General features: G+C 45.7%; 1 protein-coding gene across 1 annotated transcript in view; it reads right to left on the bottom strand.

Moving 5' to 3' along the window:
• Positions 1 to 25,486, bottom strand: part of ACVR2B (activin A receptor type 2B) — a 45,968-nt gene extending 20,482 nt beyond the window's left edge. Inside the window, exon 1 of the mRNA XM_010371492.2 lies at positions 25,077 to 25,486. Coding sequence (XP_010369794.2) covers positions 25,077 to 25,128 — 52 coding nt within the window. The 5' untranslated portion in view covers positions 25,129 to 25,486. The remainder of the gene's footprint in view (positions 1 to 25,076) is intronic.
• Positions 25,487 to 26,062: the final 576 nt, after the last annotated feature.

Raw genomic sequence — 26,062 nt, 5'->3', positions numbered from 1 at the left:
TCGGTTGGCTCCTGGAGGCCCCTTGGCAGCCACCTACCCCAGGGAGCAGGTGCCCAGTCCCACCTTTGTGGGCACTGTAGTGGTGAGAAGGAGTGCCACTCACCACTACATCTATCTAGGTCTGCTTCTGCCAGCACACTGGGGCACACCCTCCCAGAAGCCTCCATGGACAGGAGGAGGACAAGAAGGAACGTCTCAGGAGGGCCAGTGTTCTCCCTCTGGTGTCCGGCCTTCACATCTGCCCAGAGAGAAGAGGCAGCTCTCCCCACAGACAGCACCCCTCGAAAGGCAGCCCTGAGTCTGCCCAGCTGCCTTTATTGCCCTAGCAGGTCCCTCCATAAGAGCCAAGGAGGGCCAAGAGCAGTGACTTATCCATGTTATGATTCCACACCCCTAGCTCCACAAAGCAGCATCTCTACCACCTCCCCAGGACCAGAGTAAGGGCAACCGGGTGTAGAGATGGAGGGAACCTGAAGAGACAGATGGGGCCAGGAAGGAAGGCTAGAGTGTATAACAAAGACACTGACACACGCACACACGTGTATGCACATTGTGGAATGGTATGTATAATAGGGGAGAAAAAAATCCCCAAATATTCCAACATTGTGTCTTTGCATTTCTTTTACCTGAGAGAGTAACTCTTGACTGTTTCTGGCAACCAAATACAATCGCTGATACATATGCTTTTTCTCCTTCATCCATGTATTTATAAGCCATCCAGGTTGACACACATTTATTTAATACTTAAACAGCTCACACTACATCCCAGGTCCTATACTAAGCATTCTGCAAAGAGTAACTTACTTAATCCTCATGATAAACCTGTGCAGGTCCTCATTTTATAAAAACTGAGGCACAAAGAGGCTAAGTAACTTACCAAGTTATTTATTAAGTGTCAAAATCAGGCTTCAAACCCAGGCAGCCTGTCTCTAGAGTGCATGTTCTTTATATACTGCTGCCTCTCCTACAGCTCTTAAGTGCATTTATTTCAGAAGCTTAAAACCTCACATAACTTTAAGCATCCACTCACCTACTGGACTCAGGTTATTTATGTTTGCTGATCTCAGCAATGCCATCATGAATTCTTTTTTACATTTTTGTGTGTGTGTGTGCTCATGTGTGGGCATTTCTTGGCTAGGTCATAGGGTCTAAACATCATCAACTGACTAAATACCGTTAAACTGTTCTCCAAAGTGGATGTGCCAATCTAAGTTCCCAACAGATGACAGCCCCACCTGGGGTTCACCTGGTGAGTGTGAAATGGTACACAATTTGGATCTGCATTTCCCTGATTACTTGTGAGACTGATCATCTTCTCATGATTATTAACATTTCCTTCTGAGAACTGCTTGTTTGTATCTTTTCTCATTTTTCTACTGGATTGCTTTTCCTTTGAGTTATAGAAATTATTTTATATATTCTTGGTAATAAAACTTTTCTTACTATATAGTAACCCTCTTCATTTGCAATGAATGCTCTTTGCCAAAAGTCCATTTTATCTGATGTTAACATAGCTATATGACATTTCGTGTGTGTTAGTATTAAAGAAAATTATCTTTTCTAACTTAAAGAAATCTTTCTCTCTTCCCTCCCCCCAAATCAATCTAACACCATCTTTTAATTAGAGTTCAGTCTCATTACATTTATGATTACTGGGTATGTTTACATATATGATTACTGGGTATGTTTAAATTTGTTTCTTCTCTACTGTTACCTCTGTTTGGATTATCTTTTAAAATTTCCTATTTTAGCCACTTTTGAAGTTATACATCTCATTCCTATTCCGTTGTAAGCTAGGCCTATAAACTTTAATGGGTACACTTATACTAAAAGGGTAAATCAACATCTCTACCATCCCTCATTGGAACTTAAATATTTGAAACTCTAACGACTCTTCCAATGTACATCTAATTTAACATATTGCTTGTGTTCAGTATTTAGTGTCATTGTTCTTACTACCCAGCTCCCAAATCAGACATTATTTGTGTCTGTATTTTGTAAGTGTCCACACAGTCATCTTTCCCTGCATCTCTGCCTTTCTGAGACCACTGTCCTTACTGAAAAAAAATCTTTCAATAGAGATATCTTGGCAGGGGAGTCTTTGTTGTTTTTCTCAAAATATTTTGTCTTTCTTCCTGAATGGCAATTTAGATGAACATAAAATTTTAGATTGTTATTTTATCTCAGCTCTCTGAAAATATTATTCTACTATTTTCTAGCTTCCACTACTATTGCTGAAAAGTCTGCTATTAATTTAACTTTGTAGATATTCTGTTTTTTTCTCTGGCTGCTTTCTCTCTTTGCAGTTTCACTACAAGGTACATGTCTAAGTATATATTTAAAGTTATACTACTTGGGGTTCACTATGCCGTTAGATTCTAATGACTTGTGTTTTTTGTCAATTCTGACAAATTCTTGGCTATTATCAACTTGAATATTGCATCTCCATATTCTATGATTCTGAAATTCCTATTATAACCGTATTAGGCCTTCTCATTCTGTCCAGTCTCTTAACTCTCCTTTCCTATTTTCCAATTCTGTGTCTAAACACCATTACAGGTAATTCCTGAAGATCAACTTCCAATTCACGAATTCTCTCTTAAGCTATGTCTAATCTGTTGTTTAGTCCTTCTACTCAATTTATAAATTCAATTATTCTATTTTTTCATTTCTATAAGCCCTATTAAAAAAAAAACTTCCTGGTCAATTTTGATACTTCTGTACTTTGGCCGACTTCCAAATCTCTCTTAGAATTCTATAATTTAACTTCTTGAAAGTTTGCTTCTGACATTTGTTATTTCTGACTTTACTCATGGTACTGTTTCCTCATGGGGCTTTAGAATTTTGAATACTGAGCTTATGTTCATTGGGGCCTTTTCTGTTGGACTACTTTGAGGCCAAGTTTGAAGGGGCAACCTTTCAAAGGTAACTTATATTTTTGGCTTCTGCCAGTCCCCCTAGGACATTAACTATTTGGAACCACTTTAATTTCTCAACTTAGTTTACCAGAGAACAGGATGGTACAAATGCCAAGCTCACATGTGCATAGGCCTATGGTTACAAATTCTCAGGGAAACTTCCCCAACCCCAACCCCGACCCAGACTCAGACAATTTCATTATTTAGTCTCTTTGTCAACAAAGACATGTTTCCTCTAGCCCACATTTTTACTGAAGGTATAACACAACAGAAGTCTGAGGCCATGCAAAGGCCTCAGTCTCAATTCCACATCTTGTCTCCTCTTATCCACACTGCTACTAAACCCCATCTCTAAATTACAAAGACAGGCAAAGTCTCCAAGGAATCAGCAGTTTCAGCCAGTGAAGGCATACAGCTCTAGTTTCCAGCCCCTTCTTATACATGCAGCAATGTATATGCATTTTTAAAAGGGTGTTTATTATACTTTTTCCAGCGTTTCTATGTATTTTGCATGAGGATTTTCCACTGTTTTGTTCACTACAAATGCCAGAAATGTAAATACAAGAGCACCTTCCAAGGTGACAGGAGGAATTCCATCTGCCTTCAGAAGTCCCGCCTAGGAACAAGGAACCAAGCCAGGTGACCTCAAGTCACTTCCAACTTGGACTTTGTAAACAAGGACCTGGCACCATCCTCCCACAGCTCTGAAATACACGCCTTTTCCCAGGTCCCATCACTCCTGGACAACACTGGAAGGACAGCTTCCAAGTAAAGGCCAAGGATCATACACAAACATTTCCTTTTGCTCCCTCCTGTAGTCCCACTAGAACCACAGTAAAGTATTTCAAGGCATAAACCTGTAAGAACAAAGAGAACAGGAGAGAACCACAGAAATGACATTTCAAGGCTGGAAAGCATTTATACACATGGTAACTGATCATGCAGATTCCTAAGTTGGCTCTGGATAAAGTAGAAAAGCGATGTGACTTCCCCCACAGAACCCTTCAAAACTCAGGAATTTGTGGCACCAGATGTCTCTGAAAGAATAGGGTAAAGATGAGTCTAAAGACAGAAGAGTTGGTTAGTAAGGTACAGTCAGATCCTCAGATCCTACCACCACTCATCATGGTTGACCCTCTCCAACCCAGCGGAGATTATGTTTATTTTCCAAAGCAAATGAACAGAGAGCCTCTTCGACAAAGAGAAGCAGGCAAACCTGAGGGCACAGGTATCACACTAAAACAGGAGGAATACAGAACAATGTACCAAATACAGGAACCCCTAGTTCTCATCCCCCGTGACTTCCAGGATGTTAATATCCAGGCTTGGCCCTCCAGACAGAAAACAGAAGATATTTCTCAGGGAAATCCAATTAATTCCCAAAACAGCCCAATCACATCACCCTAGATTAAGCCAACTCCACCCACGGACTCAGAGCTTTTAATAAGTATTCAGGTCATATTTGTTAAGAATTTTTACATCAGGCCCAGCATGGTGGCTCATACCCATAATCCCAGCACTTTGGGAGGCTGAGGCAGGCAGACTGCTTGAGCTCAGGAGCTCGAGACAAGCCTGGGCAACAGGATGAGACCTCATCTCTTCCAAAAATACAAAAATTAGCCAGGCATGGTGGTTTGCACCTGTGGTCCCAGCTACTTCAAAGGCTGAGGTGGAAAGATCGCTTAAGCCTGGAGGAGCAGTGGTTGCAGTGAGCCGAGACTGCGCTGCTGCACTCCAGCCTGGGTGACAGAGTGAGACCCTGTCTTAAAAATAATAATTTTTACATCATATATTTATTAGAAATATTAGCTGTATTTATCTCATCTGGTCTATGTTCCCTTATCTCTTATTGCTTTCTTCTCAACTGAAGAATCCTCTATTATTCCATGCCTCCTTTTTTTTGGACACAGGGTCTTGCTCTGTGACCTAGGCTAGAGTACAGTGACTCAATCACAGCTCACTGCAGCCTCAAACTCCTGAGCTCAAACGATCCTCCCACCTCAGCCTCCCAAGTAGCTCAGACTTACAGGTGCATGCCACCACACTCGGCTGATTTTTTTTATTTTTTGTAGAGATGGGGTCTCACTACATTGCCTAGGATGGTCTCAGACTCTGGGCTCCAGTGATCCTCCCCACTTGAACTCCCAAAGTGCTGGGATTACAGGCATGAGCCACTCACTCGGCCCATTTGTCTGCCTTTTTTTTTTTGTTTTCTATTTTGAGATGGAGTTTCGCTCTTGTTGCCCAGGCCAGAGAAAAATGGTGCAATCTCAGCTCACCGAAACCTCCGCCTCCCATGTTCAAGCGATTCTCCTGCCTCAGCCTCCCGAGTAGCTGGAATTACAGGCATGCGCCACCACGCCTGGCTAATTTTGTATTTTTAGTAGAGATGGGATTTCTCCGTGTTGGTCAGGCTGGTCTTCAACAACCCACCTTAGGTGATCCGCCCACCTCAGCCTCCCAAAGTGCTTGGATTACTGGCGTGAGCCACTGCACCCAGGCCATTTGTCTCTTTTTTAGCTTAAAAGTTATAATTTATCCTTTAAGTCACCCTAGAGATGACAGCATGCCTTATCAAAATTTAGTATTACTTGGTAGTTCCACTCTCTTCCTGGCCATTGTAAGAATCTTTAGAACAATTTAAATTCATTTTCAACCCACTCTCACATACAGCATTGTTGCCAAGCGTTTTCTTTTGTGGTATTTGAAACTCAGTAACACATTCTCACAATAAATGCCTGAATATTTATTATTTTCATTGCTCTTCATTCTCCTCTTCATCTCTGACATTCCATCTGGATTTATTTTCCTTCTGCCTAAAGAACACATTCCTTGACACGTTCCTTCTTTTTTAAGAAGTTTTGTAGGCCGGACATGGTGGCTCATGCCTATAATCCCAGCACTTTGGGAGGCTGATGGGGGTGGATCACGAGGTCAGGAGTTCAAGACCAGTCTGATCAACATGGTGAAACCCTCTCTCTACTAAAAAATACAAAAATTAGCCAGGCATGGTGGCGTGTGCCTGAGTCCCAGCTACTCGGGAGGCTGAGGCAGGAGAATTGCTTGAACCTGGGAGGCGGAGGTTGTAGTGAGTCGACATCGCCCCACTGCACTCCAGCCTGGGTGATAGAGCAAGACTCCATCTCAAAACAAAAAAAAAAGGAGTTTTGTTTAAAAATTGACACGTAATAACTGTACATATTTATGGGATAGAATATGTTTTGATACATGTATACACTGCGTAATGATCAAATTAGGGTAATTAGCAAATCCATTACCATTTATCATTTCTTTGTGGTAGGAACATTCAAAATCCTCTCTTCTAGCTATTTTGAAATATACCATACATTCTTGCAAACTACAATCACTCTACGGTGCAAGAGACCAGAACTTATTCCCTTAAATGTAATTTTGTACCCTTTGACCACTCTCTCCCCATCTGACCTCCTACCTACATCCTTAGCCTCTGGTAACCACTATTTTATGCACTATTTCTATGAGATCAACCTTTTTAGATTCCAAATATAAGTGAGATAATATGGTATTTGTCTTTCCATGTCTGGCTTATTTTACTTAACATCATGCCTTCTTTCCGGAACGACAGTTTCACTTGATACAGAATTTCAGGCTGACAACTACTACTTTCAGCACTTAAAGCTATCATTCTATTGTCTTCTGGCTTCCACTGTTTCTATTGAGAAGTTAGCTGTCACTATAACTACAGCTCTTTTGATAATAATGCCTTTTTTCTCTAGCTGCTTTCAACATTCTCTGTCTTTGGTTTCCAGAATTTTTACTGTGATGGAAATAGATGTGGATTTTTAAAATTTATTGTCTTACCTGGGATTCACAGGACTTCCTGAACCTGTGGCTTGGTATCTTTAATTTTAGAAAGTTCTCAGCTATTATCTTTTCTGTCTCATTCTCTCTCCTTTACTTCTGTGGCTGTGAGTTCATGAATCTTAGACCTTCTCATTTCTTCCTCTATGGGTTTCTCTTTATTCTGTTGTTATCCATTTTCTGCCTGTCCATGGTTCAGTTTATACTTTCTTCTGATCTATCATCCAGTTCACTAATTCTCTATCCAGTTTCACCTAATCCCCTGATAAAAGCATTCACTGATTTATTACTTTCTGTTACTATGCAGAACAAGTCTTTAAGACATTTTTCCTTTTCATAGTTTTCAGCTATCTGCTGAAATTCTCACTCTCATTTCCTTGACCACAGTGAACACTGATTTTTTCTTCTCCTTCTCCTTCTTCTTCTTTTTAGATGAAATCTCGTTCTGTCACCCAGGCTGGAGGGCAGTGGTGCAATTTTGGGTCACTGCAACCTCTGCCTCCCAGGTTCAAGCAATTCCCTGCCTCAGCCTCCCTAGTAGCTGGGATTACAGGGCGCCTGCCACCACATTCTGCTAATTTTTTTGTATTTTTAGTAGAGATAGGGTTTCACCATGTTGGCCAGGTTGGTCTTGAACTAGTGTCTTCGTGATCCACCCACCTCGGCCTCCCAAAGTGCTGGGATTACAGGCATGAGCCACTGCGCCCGGCTGAACAGTTCTATTTTAAAATATGTACATGGCAACTCCAACCTGGAGGTCATTCAGGTTGGCTTCAACTGTGATGTTTCTGCTGGTTGTTTACTTAAAATTACCAGTCATTGTATTTGAAAAATTATAGAGATAATTTGAGGCCTAGGATGACATAAATCCTCTAGAAAGAATTAACATGTCTAAAGCTACCATTACCCAGAACATATTTTCTGTTTTTGAGATGAGTCTTACTATATCGTTCAGGCTGGTCTTGAACTCCTGAGCTCAACTGATCCTCCCCACCTCAGTCTCCCAGCTACCACACCCAGCAGCCCAGAATATTTCAATCTAACTTTAGTGTTTGTCTACATGTGGGTCCCCCTAACTTCTATATCTTTGGGATCTCAATCCCAAGTAAGTGATTGACTCTGCCCACCCTTTGCTTAGAACCCCAATTCCTGTCTTTCCAGCCCCACAAAGCTATCAAATGCAGCCTCTCAGTTGACCCTATGACTAAAAACAGACCCAAATACCAAAATCATCACCCTAGGCCTTTGTTCTCATGCAGATACTGGCCTGGTAGGTCTTTAGTATCTTCTTAGATATACAATGCCTTCAACCAGAGAAGTTTTATTTTTTCCAGTTTCTCTAGTTACCTTTAGAAAGAGATTTGGTCCTGATTATCAGAAAAGGACATCTCTATATCTACTTTTTACCCAGCTTTTAGACATTATTTTCAGGATCATAACATGCCCAAAGGCAAGGGAATGTCACAAACAGAAATTAAGCCCACCAGTGTAGATAAGATTGTCCATGGACAGTATTAAGCAAGAACAAAAGAGACACAAGGGCAAAGCCCTGAAAAAAGTAACTTCCATTCCAAAATGTCACTCAAGAGGAAAACAGAATTCACTTTCAACCAAACTTTATTGTTTCAGACAGTCATAGACTGAAGTGAGTCCCACCAAAATTCATAGGTTGAGGCCCTAACCTCCAATGTGACTACTGAGTTGGTGCAAAAGTAATTGCGGGTTTTGCCATTAATATATTTACAGATAGGGCCTTTAAGATGGTAATTAAGCCTAATGAGGTGATAACGGTGGGCCTCCAGTACAACAGGACTGGCATCCTTACAAGAAGAGACACCTGGAGTGGATACACACAGCAAAAAGGACATAGCGGAGGCGGAGCAAGATGGCCGAATAGGAACAGCTCCAGTCTCCAGCTCCCAGCGCAAGCGACACAGAAGACAGGTGATTTCTGCATTTTCAACTGAGGTACTGGGTACATCTCACTAGGGAGTGCCAGACAATTGGTGCTGGTCAGCTGCTGCAGCCCGACCAGCAAGAGCTGAAGAAGGGCGAGGCATCGCCTCACCTGGGAAGCGCAAGGAGGAAGGGAATCCCTTTTCCTAGCCAGGGGAACTGAGACACAAAACACCTAGAAAATCCGGTAACTCACACCCCAATACTGCGCTTTACCAGGGGTCTTAGCAAACGGGCACACCAGGAGATTATATCCCACAATTGGCCGGGAGGGTCCCATGCCCAGGGAGCCTCCCTCATTGCTAGCACAGCAGTCTGCGATCTAAGGGCAAGACAGCGGTGAGGCTGGGGTAGGGGCGCCTGCCATTGCTGAGGCTTAAGTAGGTAAACAAAGCCACTGGGAAGCTCGAACTGGGTGGAGCTCACAGCAGCTCAAAGAGGCCTGCCTGTCTCTGTAGACTCCACCTCTGGGGACAGGGCACAGCTAAACAACAACAACAACAACAAAAGCAGCAGAAACCTCTGCAGACGCAAACGACTGTCTGACAGCTTTGAAGAGAGCAGTGGATCTCCCAACACGGAGGTTGAGATCTGAGAACGGACAGACTGCCTGCTTAAGTGGGTCCCTGATCCCTGAGTAGCCTAACTGGGAGACATCCCCCACTAGGGGCAGACCTACACCCCACACCTCACACGGTGGAGTACACCCCTGAGAGGAAGCTTCCAAAGCAAGAATCAGACAGGTACACTCGCTGTTCAGCAATATTCTATCTTAGGCAGCCTCTGCTGCTGACACCCAGGGAAACAGGGTCTGGAGTGGACCTCAAGCAATCTCCAACAGACCTGCAGCTGAGAGTCCCGACTGTTAGAAGGAAAACTAACAAACAGGAAGGACACTCACACCAAAACCCCATCAGTACGTCACCATCATCAAAGACCAGAGGCAGATAAAACCACAAAGATGGAGAAAAAGTAGGGCAGGAAAGCTGGAAATTCAAAAAATAAGAGCGCATCTCCCCCTGAAAAGGAACGCAGCTCATTGCCAGCAACAGATCAAAGCTGGACGGAGAATGACTTTGACGAGATGAGAGAAGAAGGCTTCAGTCCATCAAACTTCTCAGAGCTAAAGGAGGAATTACGTACCCAGCGCAAAGAAACGAAAAAACTTGAAAAAAGAGTGGAAGAATTGATAACTAGAATAATTAATGCAAAGAAGGCCATAAATGAAATGACAGAGATGAAAACAATGACACGAGAAATACGTGACAAAGGCACAAGCTTCAGTAACCGACTCGATCAACTATAAGAAAGAGTATCAGCAATTGAGGATCAAATGAATGAAATGAAGCGAGAAGAGAAGTCTAAAGAAAAAAGAAGAAAAAGAAATGAACAAAGCCTGAAAGAAGTATGGGATTATGTAAAAAGACCAAATCTACGTCTGATTGGGGTGCCTGAAAGTGACGGGGAAAATGGAACCAAGTTGGAAAACACGCTTCAGGATATCATCCAGGAGAACTTCCCCAACCTAGTAGGGCAGGACAACATTCAAATTCAGGAAATACAGAGACCACCACAAAGATACTCCTCGAGAAGAGCAACTCCAAGACACATAATTGCCAGATTCACCAAAGTTGAAATGAAGGAAAAAATCTTAAGGGCAGCCAGAGAGAAAGGTCGGGTTACCCACAAAGGGAAACAGCAGATCTTTCAGCAGAAAATCCACAAGCCAGAAGAGAGTGAGGGCCAATATTCAACATTCTTAAAGAAAAGAATTTTCAACCCAGAATTTCATATCCAGCCAAACTAAGTTTCATCAGTGAAGGAGAAATAAAATCCTTTACAGAAAAGCAAATGCTTAGAGATTTTGTCACCACCAGGCCTGCCTTACAAGAGACCCTGAAGGAAGCACTAAACATGGAAAGGAACAACCGGTACCAGCCATTGTAAAAACATGCCAAAATGTAAAGATCATCGAGGCTAGGAAGAAACCGCATCATCTAACGAGCAAAATAACCAGTTAATATTATAATGGCAGGATCAAGTTCACACATAACAATATTAACCTTAAATGTAAATGGACTAAATGCTCCAATTAAAAGACACAGACTGGCAAACTGGATCAAGAGTCAAGACCCATCAGTGTGCTGTATTCAGGAGACCCATCTCACATGCAGAGACATACATAGGCTCAAAATAAAGGGATGGAGGAAGATCTACCAAGAAAATGGAGAACAAAAAAAAGCAGGGGTTGCAATACTAGTCTCTGATAAAACAGACTTTAAACCATCAAAGATCAAAAGAGACAAAGAAGGACATTACATAATGGTAAGGGATCAATTCAACAGGAAGAGCTAACTCTCCTAAATATATATGCACCCAATACAGGAGCACCCAGATTCATAAGGCAAGTCCTTAGAGACTTACAAAGAGACTTAGACTCCCATACAATAATAATGGGAGACTTCAACACTCCACTGTCAACATTAGACAGATCAACGAGACAGAAAGTTAACAAGGATATCCAGGAATTGAACTCATCTCTGCACCAAGCAGACCTAATAGACATCTACAGAACTCTCCACCCCAAATCAACAGAATATACATTCTTCTCAGCACCACATCGCACTTATTCCAAAATTGACCACATAATTGGAAGTAAAGCACTCCTCAGCAAATGTACAAGAACAGAAATTATAACAAACTGTCTCTCAGACCACAGTGCAGTCAAACTAGAACTCAGGACTAAGAAACTCAATTGAAACCACTCAACTACATGGAAACTGAATAACCTGCTCCTGAATGACTACTGGGTTCATAACGAAATAAAGGCAGAAATAAAGATGTTCTTTGAAACCAATGAGAACAAAGATACAACATACCAGAATCTCTGGGACACATTTAAAGCAGTGTGTAGAGGGAAATTTATAGCACTAAATGCCCACAAAGAAAACTGGAAAGATCTAAAATTGACACTCTAACCTCACAATTAAAAGAACTAGAGAAGCAAGAGCAAACACATTCAAAAGCTAGCAGAAGGCAAGAAATAACTAAGATCAGAGCAGAACTGAAGGAGATAGAGATACAAAAAACCCTCCAAAAAAATCAATGAATCTAGGAGTTGGTTTTTTGAAAAGATCAACAAAATTGATAAACCGCTAGCAAGACTAATAAAGAAGAAAAGAGAGAAGAATCAAATAGACGCAATAAAAAATGATAAAGGGGATATCACCACCGACCCCACAGAAATACAAACTACCATCAGAGAATACTATAAACACCTCTACGCAAATCAACTAGAAAATCTAGAAGAAATGGATAATTTCCTGGACACTTACACTCTCCCAAGACTAAACCAGGAAGAAGTTGAATCCCCGAATAGACCAATAGCAGGCTCTGAAATTGAGGCAACAATTAATAGCCTACCCACCAAAAAAAGTCCAGGACCAGATGGATTCACAGCTGAATTCTACCAGAGGGATAAGGAGGAGCTGGTACCATTCCTTCTGCAACTATTCCAATCAATAGAAAATGAGGGAATCCTCCTTAACTCATTTTATGAGGCCAACATCATCCTGATACCAAAGCCTGGCAGAGACATAACAAAAAAAGAGAATTTTAGACCAATATCCCTGATGAACATCGATGCAAAAATCCTCAATAAAATACTGGCAAACCGGATCCAGCAGCACATCAAAAAGCTTATTCACCATGATCAAGGGGGCTTCATCCCTGGGATGCAAGGCTGGTTCAACATTCGCAAATCAATAAACGTAATCCAGCATATAAACAGAACCAAAGACAAAAGCCACATGATTATCTCAATACATGCAGAAAAGGCCTTTGACAAAATTCAACAGCCCTTCATGCTAAAAACTCTCAATAAATTCGGTATTGATGGAACGTATCTCAAAATAATAAGAGCTATTTATGACAAACCCACAGCCAATATCATACTGAATGGGCAAAAACTGGAAAAATTCCCTTTGAAAACTGGCACAAGACAGGGATGCCCTCTCTCACCACTCCTATTCAACATAGTGTTGGAAGTTCTGGCTAGGGCAATCAGGCAAGAGAAAGAAATCAAGGGTATTCAATTAGGAAAAGAAGAAGTCAAACTGTCCCTGTTTGCAGATGACATGATTGTATATTTAGAAAACCCCACTGCCTCAGCCCAATATCTCCTTCAGCTGATAAGAAACTTCAGCAAAGTCTCAGAATACAAAATTAATGTGCAAAAATCACAAGCATTCTTATACACCAGTAACAGTCAAACAGAGAGCCAAATCAGGAATGAACTTCCATTCACAATTCCTTCAAAGAGAATAAAATACCTAAGAATCCAACTTACAAGGGATGTAAAGGACCTCTTCAAGGAGAACTACAAACCACTGCTCAGTGAAATCAAAGAGGACACAAACAAATGGAAGAACATACCATGCTCATGGATAGGAAGAATCAATATCGTGAATATGGCCATACTGCCCAAGGTAATTTATAGATTCAATGCCATCCCCATCAAGCTACCAATGAGTTTCTTCACAGAATTGGAAAAAACTGCTTTAAAGTTCATATGGAACCAAAAAAGAGCCCGCATTGCCAAGACAATCCTAAGTCAAAAGAACAAAGCTGGAGGCATCATGCTACCTGACTTCAAACTATACTACAAGGCTACAGTAACCAAAACAGCATGGTACTGGTACCAAAACAGAGATATAGACCAATGGAACAGAACAGAGCCCTCAGAAATAATACCACACTTCTACAGCCATCTGATCTTTGACAAACCTGAGAGAAACAAGAAATGGGGAAAGGATTCCCTATTTAATAAATGGTGCTGGGAAAATTGGCTAGCCATAAGCAGAAAGCTGAAACTGGATCCTTTCCTTACTCCTTATACGAAAATTAATTCAAGATGGATTAGAGACTTAAATGTTACACCTAATACCATAAAAATCCTAGAAGAAAACCTAGATAATACCATTCAGGACATAGGCATGGGCAAGGACTTCATGTCTAAAACACCAAAAGCAATGGCAACAAAAGCCAAAATTGACAAATGGGATCTCATTAAACTAAAGAGCTTCTGCACAGCAAAAGAAACTACCATCAGAGTGAACAGGCAACCCACAGAATGGGAGAAAATTTTTGCAATCTACTCATCAGACAAAGGGCTAATATCCAAAACCTACAAAGAACTCAAACAAATTTACAAGAAAAAAACAAACAACCCCATCAAAAAGTGGGCAAAGGATATGAACAGACATTTCTCAAAAGAAGACATTCATACAGCCAACAGACACATGAAAAAATGCTCATCATTACTGGCCATCAGAGAAATGCAAATCAAAACCACAATGAGATACCATCTCACACCAGTTAGAATGGCAATCATTAAAAAGTCAGGAAACAACAGGTGCTGGAGAGGATGTGGAGAAATAGGAACACTTTTACACTGTTGGTGGGATTGTAAACTAGTTCAATCATTATGGAAAACAGTATGGCGATTCCTCAAGGATCTAGAACTAGATGTACCATATGACCCAGCCATCCCACTACTGGGTATATACCCAAAGGATTATAAATCATGCTGCTATAAAGACAAATGCACATATATGTTTATTGCGGCACTATTCACAATAGCAAAGACTTGGAATCAACCCAAATGTCCATCTGTGACAGACTGGATTAAGAAAATGTGGCGGCCGGGCGCGGTGGCTCAAGCCTGTAATCCCAGCACTTTGGGAGGCCGAGACGGGCAGATCACGAGGTCAGGAGATCGAGACCATCCTGGCTAACACGGTGAAACCCCGTCTCTAATAAAAAATACAAAAAACTAGCCGGGCGAGGTGGCGGGCGCCTGTAGTCCCAGCTACTCGGGAGGCTGAGACAGGAGAATGGCGGGAACCCGGGAGGCGGAGCTTGCAGTGAGCTGAGATCCAGCCACTGCACTCCAGCCTGGGCAACAGGGCAAGTCTCCGTCTCAAAAAAAAAAAGAAAATGTGGCCCATATACACCATGGAATACTATGCAGCCATAAAAAAGGATGAGTTCGTGTCCTTTGTAGGGACATGGATGCAGCTGGAAACCATCATTCTCAGCAAACTATTACAAGAACGGAAAACCAAACACCGCATGTTCTCACTCATACGTGGGAACTGAACAATGAGATCACTTGGACTCGGGAAGGGGAACATCACACACCGGGGCCTATCATGGGGAGGGGGGAAGGGGGAGGGGGTTGCATTGGGAGTTATACCTGATGTAAATGACGAGTTGATGGGTGCTGACGAGTTGATGGGTGCAGCACACCAACATGGCACAAGTATACAAATGTAACAAACCTGCACGTTATGCACATGTACCCTAGAACTTAAAGTATAATAATAATAAAATTAAAAAAAAAAAAAAAGAAAGCAAGCCCAGGGGAAAAAGTAATAATAATAGACAGTTGTACTTGATTGTTTCCATGGTCAAGGCATCCTCCTGAGTGACAGACAATTCATCTTCTGTCAGTTTCCATTGCCTAGAGATCATTCTGAGCATTGTTATCAGCAAAAACCTCCACAAAATGAAGGATTTTCAAACAGGAAACCAGATGTGATGGGGTTAGGCCCTGCATGTGATGGGGATATTTGGGTTAATGATGATTGATGCCATATCACATTTCATAAAGTACACACTTGCCAAATCAGGTATTTTTCCTGTCACATAGGAGCAGTTGCTAAATTCCTTTACAGGAAAGCACCAAGGTCAAAGAGGAAGGAGTGAACACAAAAGAAAGGTGGCATAATAAAACAAAGATAATCATGTTGCATATTGTATAAGATTGGCATGATAATCCGTCCTAAATGTCTGTTATTTATCTGGGAAATCTAAAACATTTCAATTTTTCTATACCTACAACATACACAATGTTTTTGTTTTTTGTTTGTTTGGGGTCTACTTTTAACTTTGTTCCTCTAAATTAATATATTAATTACATTAGCTGTGTCCTTATTGTAATTACTTTATCAAAATCAACAATTGAAGTGGTGAACTCTTAACTTTTTCATCACATATGTCATGATTTGGGGGACAAAAGTCACTCAAAATACAAATGTATTATCAAACAACACTGCCTTCTATTTGATGCTACATGCAAAGGTAGTGATTTAATTATCAATCTTGCTTTAGTAACAAGTAGGCTTTCTTTAATTTGTGTGATATTTTAATATGGGCATATATTTAGATTCTCTAAGAGGAAAATTTCCAAAAATGCTCAAGGGAAGAAGAGCCCTCATTATTTAATCTTAGAAATAAATCTTTGCAAAACCATTAAAAAAAAAAAAAAAAAAAAGGACATAGCAAGAAGGCTACCATATGCCAACCCAGGAGAGAGGAATCACTGGAAACCAATCCTGATAGCACCTTCATCTTTAACTTTCAGCCCCCAGAAGTGTAAGTAAAGAAATTTCTGTTGTTTAAGCCACCCAATCTATGGTATTCCATTATGGCAACCTGAGCAGACTAAGACACAAACAGTGCACATCATATGTATAAGGTGGGAAAGCTGATTGGAGTATCATTGTACTAGAAACAGTTCCACAAACTTGAGTGTCACGTAAATTCATTAGCAGGGCCTGACAAGTGGACTTACATAAAGAATCCCAACATAACAGTAAAGAGTAGGCAGCAAGCTGAAGAACAAGACTGGGAAGCAAGAGCTTTGGAGAACAAGTCATCCCAAACTATCTTCCTTAAGTCTTCTGCCAACTGTGTTAGAGAGTTATACAGGGAACAAGGCATACACTCAGCCAGGAACAGAAACTCACCAGAGCTCCTTCTGTCATGAAAAGCTTCTCACCATACTCTAAAATAGTTTTTCTACAGGTTTCTCCAATACCCCCACCATCATTATCACCACATATGAAATTAGAATTTGTCACACTCAGATTTTGTCAAATGCAGTGGGTTCGCCAGTAGTGCCGTTACCCAGAGCTCTTCAGCAACCTTCAGCAAGTGCCTTAGTCTTTTCAGAGTCTGCAGGCAGCATGGAGCCTGGTAAGTGAACACACATATGCACTTCCATCCCAAACCCAGACCAGCACATCCTGGCTAGTCCACTGCTACTTCCCTCATCAGCAAAGTACCCAGGAGACTCAGGCACAAGGTAGGAGACGCAGGCACGAGAAGTTATCTCCAGGTCTCCTCATACATTAAGCCAGTGGAAATGAGCCCTTCCCATGTCCCAGCACCCTTCTTGAAGCCAGGCTATTTCTAACCTCTGTAATCTAGCATGTCAGCAGGGGTTGGGGTGTGGGGGTGGGAAGGATGCTCACAGATTACTGCAGAGAGCCAACTGCCAAATCATCCAGCTTCTACCCCCACTGCCATCACTTGGGTAGCCTAAAAAAATAAATAAATAAATAAAATAGTATAACCATTTTTCAGTATCTATTAAAACCAGTAATACACGCCTTAAAATCCAGAAGTTATTTTCTCATCTACCCTTGAGAAACAGTCTGCATACATTCTATACAATCATAAAGTCCATCAATAAAAAACTAGGTAAAATGTAGTCTATATTTAAACTTTAGAATATTACATAGTTATTAAAAAGATCAAAGTAGATCCATATTTATCAGACAGTTTTCCAAAGCAAATCTCCGTGTTTAAAAAGCCATGATATTCAACATAGGTTCAAGTCACAAACATGGTGAGGAAAAGATGGACACAAAGCAGTTTATTCTGTAAGGTTCTATTCATATGAAACACAGAAACAGACAAAACTATTTTATGCTGTTAGAAGTCAGAATAGTAGTTAACCTTAGTGGGTGTTGGTAGAGACTGAAATGGAACAAAACAGGGCTTGCTGGGGATGGGGGGCTGGAAAATTTTTGATTCTTGACTTGGATGCTGACTACACCAGTGTATTCAGTTTGTGAAGATGCTTCTCAGCTGTCACTTATGTTAATTACTTATACATTCTTCTGTATATGTTTATACTTCAATTAAATGTTTGAATACCATTTTAGGTGGAAAAAAGGCCTATGTCTTTTTTTTTTTTTTTTTTTTTTTTGAGACGGAGTCTCACTCTGTTGTCCAGGCTGGACTGCAGTGGCGCTATCTTGGCTCACTGCAAGCTCTGCCTCCCGGGTTCATGCCATTCTCCTGCCTCAGCCTCCCGAGTAGCTGGGACTATAGGCACCCACCACCACGTCTGGCTAATTTTTTGTATTTTTAGTAGAGATGGGGTTTCACTGTGTTAGCCAGGATAGTCTCGATCTCCTGACCTCATGATTTGCCTGCCTCAGCCTCCCAAAGTGCTGGGATTACAGGTGTGAGCCACGGCGCCCGGCCAAAAGCCTATTTCTATAAGTATTTCTATAGATACACAGCTAAAAACGTCTGGAAGAATATACCTCAACCTTCAAAGGATTACGTTTGGAGGGGGCCTCAGATAGGGAACAGAGATGATAAAAGGAGACCCTAGTTTTATCTGTAACATCTAAATTTCTGCGATACAAGGTAGGTATATTACTTGTTTAAAAAGTAATAATTTTTTTTAAGAAATGGAAAAATTAGGGCTGAAGTGACTTCTACTCCCCCAGCTATACCCCAGGGTGGCTAAACTTTCAGTGATGGGAGGTTTGGATGGGAGGTTTCAGGGCAGGGGAGGTAGGACTGCATTGCCCTGGCCCTCCTTCTACTCCCACACAGCCTTGCAGGTCTCACCCTCAGCCAGAAGGTTCACAGAAGGAGCCAGCCAGGTGGGAAGAGAAACCAGAATTCATCTCTCTAACCCTTCTGCTCCTCTAGTTTCTAAGCCCCAGAGCAGATGAGCCTTTACTCACTATGCCCTCACTACACAGAGAAGCTGGACCTCCTGTGTGAGCTCTGGGCCATAGGACTCCCCTCTAACCCAATATCAAACTTCAGTGAGAAGGAAATTCCCAAAAAGTGCATAAAATAAGAGTTCTTAAACCATGGTTGCCAGCCCAGGCTGGGAAAACTCATGTGTGCTTTCTAAATCAACGGACACATAATAATCCAGTTGGAGGGGAAGGGGAGGAGGGTTATCAATGACACTGGACATTCATTAAAAGGCATTGTCCTCATACCTGAAAACACTGTGCACCACTGCACAAGCCAGAAGGAAAAAACATCCTGGCATCAACACTTGAGAGAGTCAGCTTCCAAGTCAGTCTCCTGTTTTAATTGGTTCAGGTCTGGGAGGCCACAGGGACCACTCCCTCTCCTCAGATGGACAGATAACAGCTGGTCTGGTCCCATCCTCTGAAATGCTCAGGCATAAACCTGGGAAGCAGCCTCCCCCATTCTCCAGCCAAGGGCTTGGGTTTCCAACTAGCCTTCCTTTTCCTTCTCCAAAACTAATTTTAGCCTCCTTGGTTGTCAGAGTGGAACTGAAATAGTCGGCAGAGGAACACATGCAAAGAGCATGAGCTTGCCTCACAAAACACCTCAGCCCAGAAACTGGCCAGGGAGAAGCCCCATTGTCCAGCAGGTCAGACCCGTCCAGACAACATTCCCCTAGGAAGAAGGCCTCACATTTGCCCAGTGGGACAGGCTTCCTTTCCACACCCGCTTCCAGAGGTCATGTGTCCATGAATGAAAACACCCAGTTGGAGCTGCCAGTCCCAGAAAGAATCTGAAAAAGGCACATGCATGTGTACAGCAAGCCTAGAATAACCAGAGGAAAGCATGGGGCTATCCGAAGGCAGACAGCCATTATTGGTCCTGGGCCAGGAAGAGGCATGGCTGACCCCTGAACAATCCCAGTCTGCTTTATCCATTGATTTCCAGTACCTACCATTGTCTTAGTCAGAGACATCACTGACCAATGTAATAAACAAAGAGTCAGAAGAAGGCAGCAGCATTTCCACCCCGGGAAAACCTGGGCATTCAGGAGTGGTACCCCCAGGACCACAAGGAATAGGCACCTCTAGGGCTAGGATGGACCCCTAAATCCGGTGCAGAATGAGAGACCAAAAAAGGAAGCCCAGAACAAGGGGGTGGGTCTCTGTTTTGGAACACAGAATTAGTGACAGAATGGGAGGGAAGGAAGAGAAAGAATTCTGAGAAGGAAATAAAGTCCCCTTTGTAAAGACCCCAAAAACAGATGGAACTAAAGTCTGAACCTCAGCAAGCACTTCACATACCAGTGATGTGGAGCACTTGGAAACTGGGGCTTTGAAAAATGCTTCCGCCATCCTAACAGTCCAGTTTGTAATCACTTCCCAGTGCAGCAAACTGTGTCTCACTGAGTTCAAGATGAGAGAGAGTCCCACAGAAGCATTCCCTAGCCAAGCTCGAAGCAGGCCAGGGTAGGAGTAGAAAATAAACATGGGAGCAGCCACAGGGGGCTGCCAGCCTGCCAAGCCCAACAGACAAGCCTTCCACAAATACGAACCGCTCCACCGGGGCCTCCAGTGCTGGCTGCCGCATGTCTAAGGCAGCGCTGCCCACACCTCCCCAGGTCCACAGCAGGAAGCCTGGCCCTGCCCTCAGATTCCCATCTGGCCACCACACCCTGAGGAGAGGGGAGAGACTTGCACCCATACCTTTGGGGAGAGGCTGCCCACCTGCCCTGGTGTCCCCGGCCTGGGGGCTCCAGGCCCACAGCCTCTGCGGCTCCCCGGAGCGCCACACAGCAGATCTGCTCAGGGGAAGGGGCATGCCCATGGCCTGCTACAACCCCAGTGCTCCGCTTGGCAGACAGGGCTAGCCTCAGCTCCTGAGGCCCCCAGGTGAGCAGAGAGGGGGTGCTGGGCAGGCAGAGAGTCCCCAGCAACAGGCACTTCCTGACATTCTGCGTGTACGGGAGGAAGAGGCTGAGTGCCAGCCTTAAGGCAAGGGTCAGAGGCGAGTGGGCGGGTGCGGGCAGGCAGGCTGCCCAGCTACCCACAGCCTCCGCCTCCCTGAAACCTAAACCACTTCTGGGAAAACTCAAGGACACCAGGATTCTCCTCGGTGGCAAGCTGTACACCAGAACCACTAATTTTGAACCAAACTCTCACGTGCTGATGAGCAGATTTCACTAAGCAGTAATCTCCTAAGCTTTGAGGAGAACCTCACCTTCAACCCTGCATCCAGAGTGGGGGGATGGATATGCACTCATAAGCCGTTACCCCTACCTACTTCTTACAACTGTGTGCCTCTTTGAAAGCATGAGAACATTCTAGATCAGTGGTTCCCAACAGGAGATGATCTTGCTCTCACCTCTGCCAGGGACATTTTATCAAGATCTGGAAACATTTTTGGTTGACATGATCTACTGGAATTTGTGGGTAGAGGTAGGGATACTGCTGAATATCCTACAATGCACAGAACAGCTCAACCCACCACTACCCACACACAACAGAGTATCATCAGGCCTAAAATGTAAATAGGGTCAAGGCTGAGAAACCCTGTTCTAGAGTGAGGCCCACGCAACCAGGACCCTACCTCAGGACTATCTAGAGTCTATCTGGAGTTACCCACAAAAAGATTATCCAGACCCAGTCCTCAACCCTCCAGATCCCAATCCATGGTGACAGGTTAGTATCTGTGAGTGGATCTAAACTCCTGAACCGATACTCCTTGGTTCTCATTTGCACTACCCTGAGCTCCCAAGCAGAGGGACTGAATGCATAGTCAGGCACTCAGGAGGGCAGCTTTCTGGAAAGAGACCAGGGCTAGAATCTAAACATCCAGCGGAATCACAAAAGGCAAAGTAAGTGAGGTACCAAGGTGGAACAAGCACCCCTCCCACCCCAGAACAAGCTGCCCCTTAGGACTGCTACAGTGGATATGTGCAGGGCAGCCAGGACTTCAAGGAGTTTAATCAGGGGGCAGCAGGTTCCCAGTATCTACAAAACAGAATGGGTGCATACAATGTACAGCCACATGCACACATATACTGATTTACATTTTCCTGGGGGAAGGGTCCATAGCTTTCATCAGATTCTGGTGAGGAAGTGGCCAAGAAACATCTTTGGGTCAAAGAACGGTCAGCCTATCAGAGCAATCAGGGCCTGCACTTCCTGATGGGAGAGACAGGAGGCAGGTCCCTCTCCAAGAGCTCTGGACACTTCACCTAGAATACTGCTCACCCCACCCCCATAGGCCCTTTGATCTGAACCACAAGTACAGAGTAAAGAGACAGGTGTTAGGAGTTCTTGTAGGATATAGCGTTGAGTGTCGAGGATGTCCACTGAAATGCAAGAGCCAAATGGCTTGTTTCCCAAGGACACTCGGCCAGGCACAGACCACAAAAGACTTACAGAATTATTAAAGAACTAACTGACCACTGACTGATCTTGTGACAAGCACCATGTGCCATTTATTACACCAAAAATTCTGCCTTCCCTTCTGAGACTCCATTGTCCAATATGGTAGCCACTAGCCAAATGTTCTGCAGAGCACTGGAAACGTGGAAAGTTGGAGTTGAGGACGTTCTGTAAGGCACATACAGGATTTTGATGACAGTACAAAAATGGAACACAAAATGTCTCATTTTAATACTGATTTCAGGCTGAGATGATTACTTTGTATACATCAAATTAAGTGAAATACACTTTTTTTTTTTGAGATGGAGCCTCACTCTGTCACTAGGCTGGAGTGCAGTGACACAATCTTGGCTCACTGCAACCTCCACCTCCCAGGTCATGCGATTCTCCTGCCTCAGCCTCCGGAGTAGCTGGGACTACAGGCATTTGTCACCACACCCAGCTAATTTTTGTATTTTTAGTAGAGATGGGGTTTCACCATGTTGGCCGGGATGGTCTCGATCTCTTGACCTCATGATCCTCCCACCTCGGTCTCCCAAAGTGCAGGGAATACAGGCATCAGCCACTGTGCCAGGCCAGTAAAATATACTATTAAAGTTCATTCCATCTCATGGAAAGAATGTGTTCCCCCAAAATTCATATGATGAAGCTCTGACCCCCAGCGTAATGGTATTTGGAAATGGAACCTTTGGGAGGTAGTGAGGGTTAGATTAAGTCAGAAGGGTGGGGCCCTCAGGTAATGGGGACAGGATTCACAGTCTTATAAACAGAGGAAAACACCCCCTAGTCCCACCCCACCCATCATGTGAGAATGCAGTAAGAAGGCAGATGTCTGCAAGCCAGGAAGAGGGTCTTCACCAGAACCCAACCATGCCAGCACCCTGCACCCTGGGCTCAGACTTACAGCTTCCAGAACTTTGACGATAAAAATTTCTGCTGTTTAAGCCACCAGTCTACAGTATTTTGTTATGGCAGTCCCAACTAAGACACAGCTGTTTCTTCTTCCTTTTATTAACATGACTACTAGAAAACATTGTTTTATATGTATACACAGTTCATATACTATTTCTGTCGCCAGGACAGCATTCTTCTAGATGTTCCTTCTAGCAGGCCATTGTGTGCTGCACAGGGTGGGGGTTATTCCAAACAGCAAGCCAGAAGCTTGAAATAAAACGGCATCCCTGAAGCCAAAACAACGGAGGGTCAGGTCTGCTCCAAACTGGGCCTGGGGCAGCTCTTTTCACAGTTCCTCACAGGTCAGGGACTGGCTGATGTGACTACACGAAATATCCAGTGACCCCTGACCTTCTTCCCAGGGCAGGATACACTGCTCAGCACTGCCTAAGCTAGGTGGCTGAAACGGAGGAAAAAGAAAGAAAATACAGTCCTTCCAGGGGTCTGATGCCACCCTGCCCTGCCTAATGAGGGAGGTGTGAGACTGGTGTGGTCCCCAGATCCCAGGTTTGAAGCTGTCCTGTCTTGGGAGGAAGCTCTCCTAAAAGCCTGGGCTTGGAAGAGCCCCAGCACTTCCAGGGATCAGGCAACCAGCGGGTCTGGAGGCAGCCCGGTGGGCTGTTGTGTGCCTATGAAGTCAGCTTGCTGCCGCCCTCCTTCTGGCAGACCAATGCCTCCCCTGTCACTTTCGAGCCCTCCTTGGGGAAAATGCATCCCAAGGGAGCGGGGCAAAAAAGAGGAGCACAAAGTCCAACACGACCACCACTTTGCCTCCAGCACACAGGAAGCAGCTCCAGGAGAGCTGCAACACTCTCTTCCATATAGTTCTCAGGTGCCAACTGGTCGTTGCCCTCCCGTCTCCGCACTCAGGCTGTGTGCGCGCTACTACCCTACAGAACTCACTCGCTTTCAGTGTAAACTAAGCCTCACGACGACGCAAAGGAGGTAGAACTAGGGTGGGAACGGGACGGAGATGCCAAATCCCCAAATCCCCAAATCCCCACCCCCGCAGCAGCCTGGGGACTCCGGCCCCGCCCCTGCAGCCCGGCCCCGCCCCTCGAGGGTTTCCCAGACTCCAGGCTGCTGCCACCGTGGGCGGCTGGGGACCCGCGCTGCATGTGTAATGGGGGCTGGGAACAAAGACGCGCAGGACCCGACGGCCGGGTACCAGCCGCCCCGACCTTCTCGCCAGAGCTTCAATGCCCAGCTCCCCACGTTTCCCAGGACTGGCCAGGGGACGTCCCGGCGCGCCCGCCGGGGTTAGGCGTACCCGGGCACCACTGGGACAGGGAAATTGGTGCTTGGGCCGCAGGAGAAGAAAGCTTTACAGGCGGAACTCCGCTTGTTTACGCCCGCACCCACATACCTCCAAACACAAGTGCGCTGGCCGAACACCTCCAACCACACGCCCGCAGCCGCTGGGGAGCTGAGCGCGGGTCACCCACCCCGCCACGTGCCTCCCGGAGGCCCGAGCGAACGGGGACCTGTTGGTTTTCCATCTTACCCATCCCCTCCCCTCCCAAGTGCCCAAAGCGGTCCCGCGAAGCGACCACACTCCGCATCCCGTGGCCAACGGCAGGGAAAGAGGGAGCAGGCGGGAGCCAGCACCAACAGCCCGCTGGGCCGGTAACGCGACGCAGACTGGTGGCAAGAGATGCAAGGGACTTTGGTCTGCGTGAAGCCGCCCCCTTCGCTTCGCTACACTTAGTGACTCTGAGGGACGTGCAACCCTCCCCGCATGCTGCCGCTGCTGCACCTACAATCCTGCCACCCCTAATGAGATCTGCCCACCCCTCTTGGCCGCCTTCCCCACGCTCAGGTTTTCCTCACTCTTTCCCTGGGTTCCACGCGCCCGCGTAGCCCGAACTCCGACCCTGAGGCTCCGGGTCCCGGCCCCCATCGCAGGGGCACCTCTGGGAACCAGAACTCTGCAGACGACTGCACAAACAAGATCGTGACCCCAAGATCGGCGAGCTGGGCGCCCACCGCGCCCCCAGCCCCCGCCCCGGGAGATGCGAGCTGAATACAGGTGGCCGGGCGACGAGGCCGCGGGCCCGCCCTTTGTTGGTAAACACCGCGCGGCGCCAGGGGCCAGCCCTGCGCGCCCACTCGGCGTACCCGCGCCGCGCCCAGTTCTTACCGGCGCACAGCGATCCCCAGAGGAGGGCGAGGGCCGCCCAGGGCGCCGTCATGTTCCGCTGCGCCGCCCCGCGCACACCCGGAGCCCGCGGGCAGGGCCGCACGGCGCTCCCGGGGCGCGCAGGGCCCAGCGGCGGCTGCGCTCTCCTTCCCGCTCCTTCCTTCGGTCTCGTTCAGTGCGCGCTTCCTGCGCCTTCGTCCCCGAGCAGCGTTCGGGCTCCAAGGGCCGGTCGGCGGGGCCGGGCTCAGGGCCGCTGCGGGCGGCGCAGGCTGCGGCCCGTGCTCCGGGGCGACGCGGGGGCCGGGGGTCGGCGGCGGGGCACGGGCCGGGGCGCGCCCGACTCAGGCATAGCGCGGCGGGGCTGGGCCCGGGCCCCGGGCGCAGGGACCGAGTCCGGAGGGGCCATGAACGGGGGGAGGGGTGGGGGGGAGGGGAGCTGAACCGAGTCCAAAATGGCTCCTGAGCGGCGGCCACGGAGCCGAGCCAGCGGGGAAACCCGGATGTTGGATACAAAGAGGCGGGCGGGCTGGGCGGGGAGGGGGAGGGGAGGCGGGCCCTCCGGCCGCGTGGTCCGCGCCCCCCTGAGGGGCGGGGCCCCGGAGAAATAACAACACTGAGGCCCCGCCCCCATCCCGCGCCCTGTGGGAGGACGCGCATGCACCACCCTGCGCACGGGGTGGTGGACGGAGGTGGCGGGAGTGGGCTCCTGACCACTTTGCCCGGGAGCCTGTGGCCACTGCGCTGGCAATTAGTGCCCCGCACACTCGAGCCCACGCTCCTGATACATGCTACACTGCAACCCCGGAATGAGTGGATAGCCCCGGGACTCTGGCGGAGACCCCTTCGCGCCTTGGATTCCCCACCTGTGCAACGGGGGTGACGGTGAACCGTGGGAAAATCGGATCTCTTCTGATGGGCGAATTAAGTGGCAGAAAGAGGCTGACTTCCCTGAATTGACAAGCAGTCCCCTGTCTGCAATCCCTTGC

This window comes from Rhinopithecus roxellana, chromosome 1 (assembly GCF_007565055.1).
Source record: "Rhinopithecus roxellana isolate Shanxi Qingling chromosome 1, ASM756505v1, whole genome shotgun sequence".
In the NCBI taxonomy this organism is placed as follows: Eukaryota; Metazoa; Chordata; class Mammalia; order Primates; family Cercopithecidae; genus Rhinopithecus; species Rhinopithecus roxellana.
The sequence above is the reverse complement of the archived record's forward strand: the minus strand, read 5'-3'. Positions and strand labels throughout refer to the sequence as shown.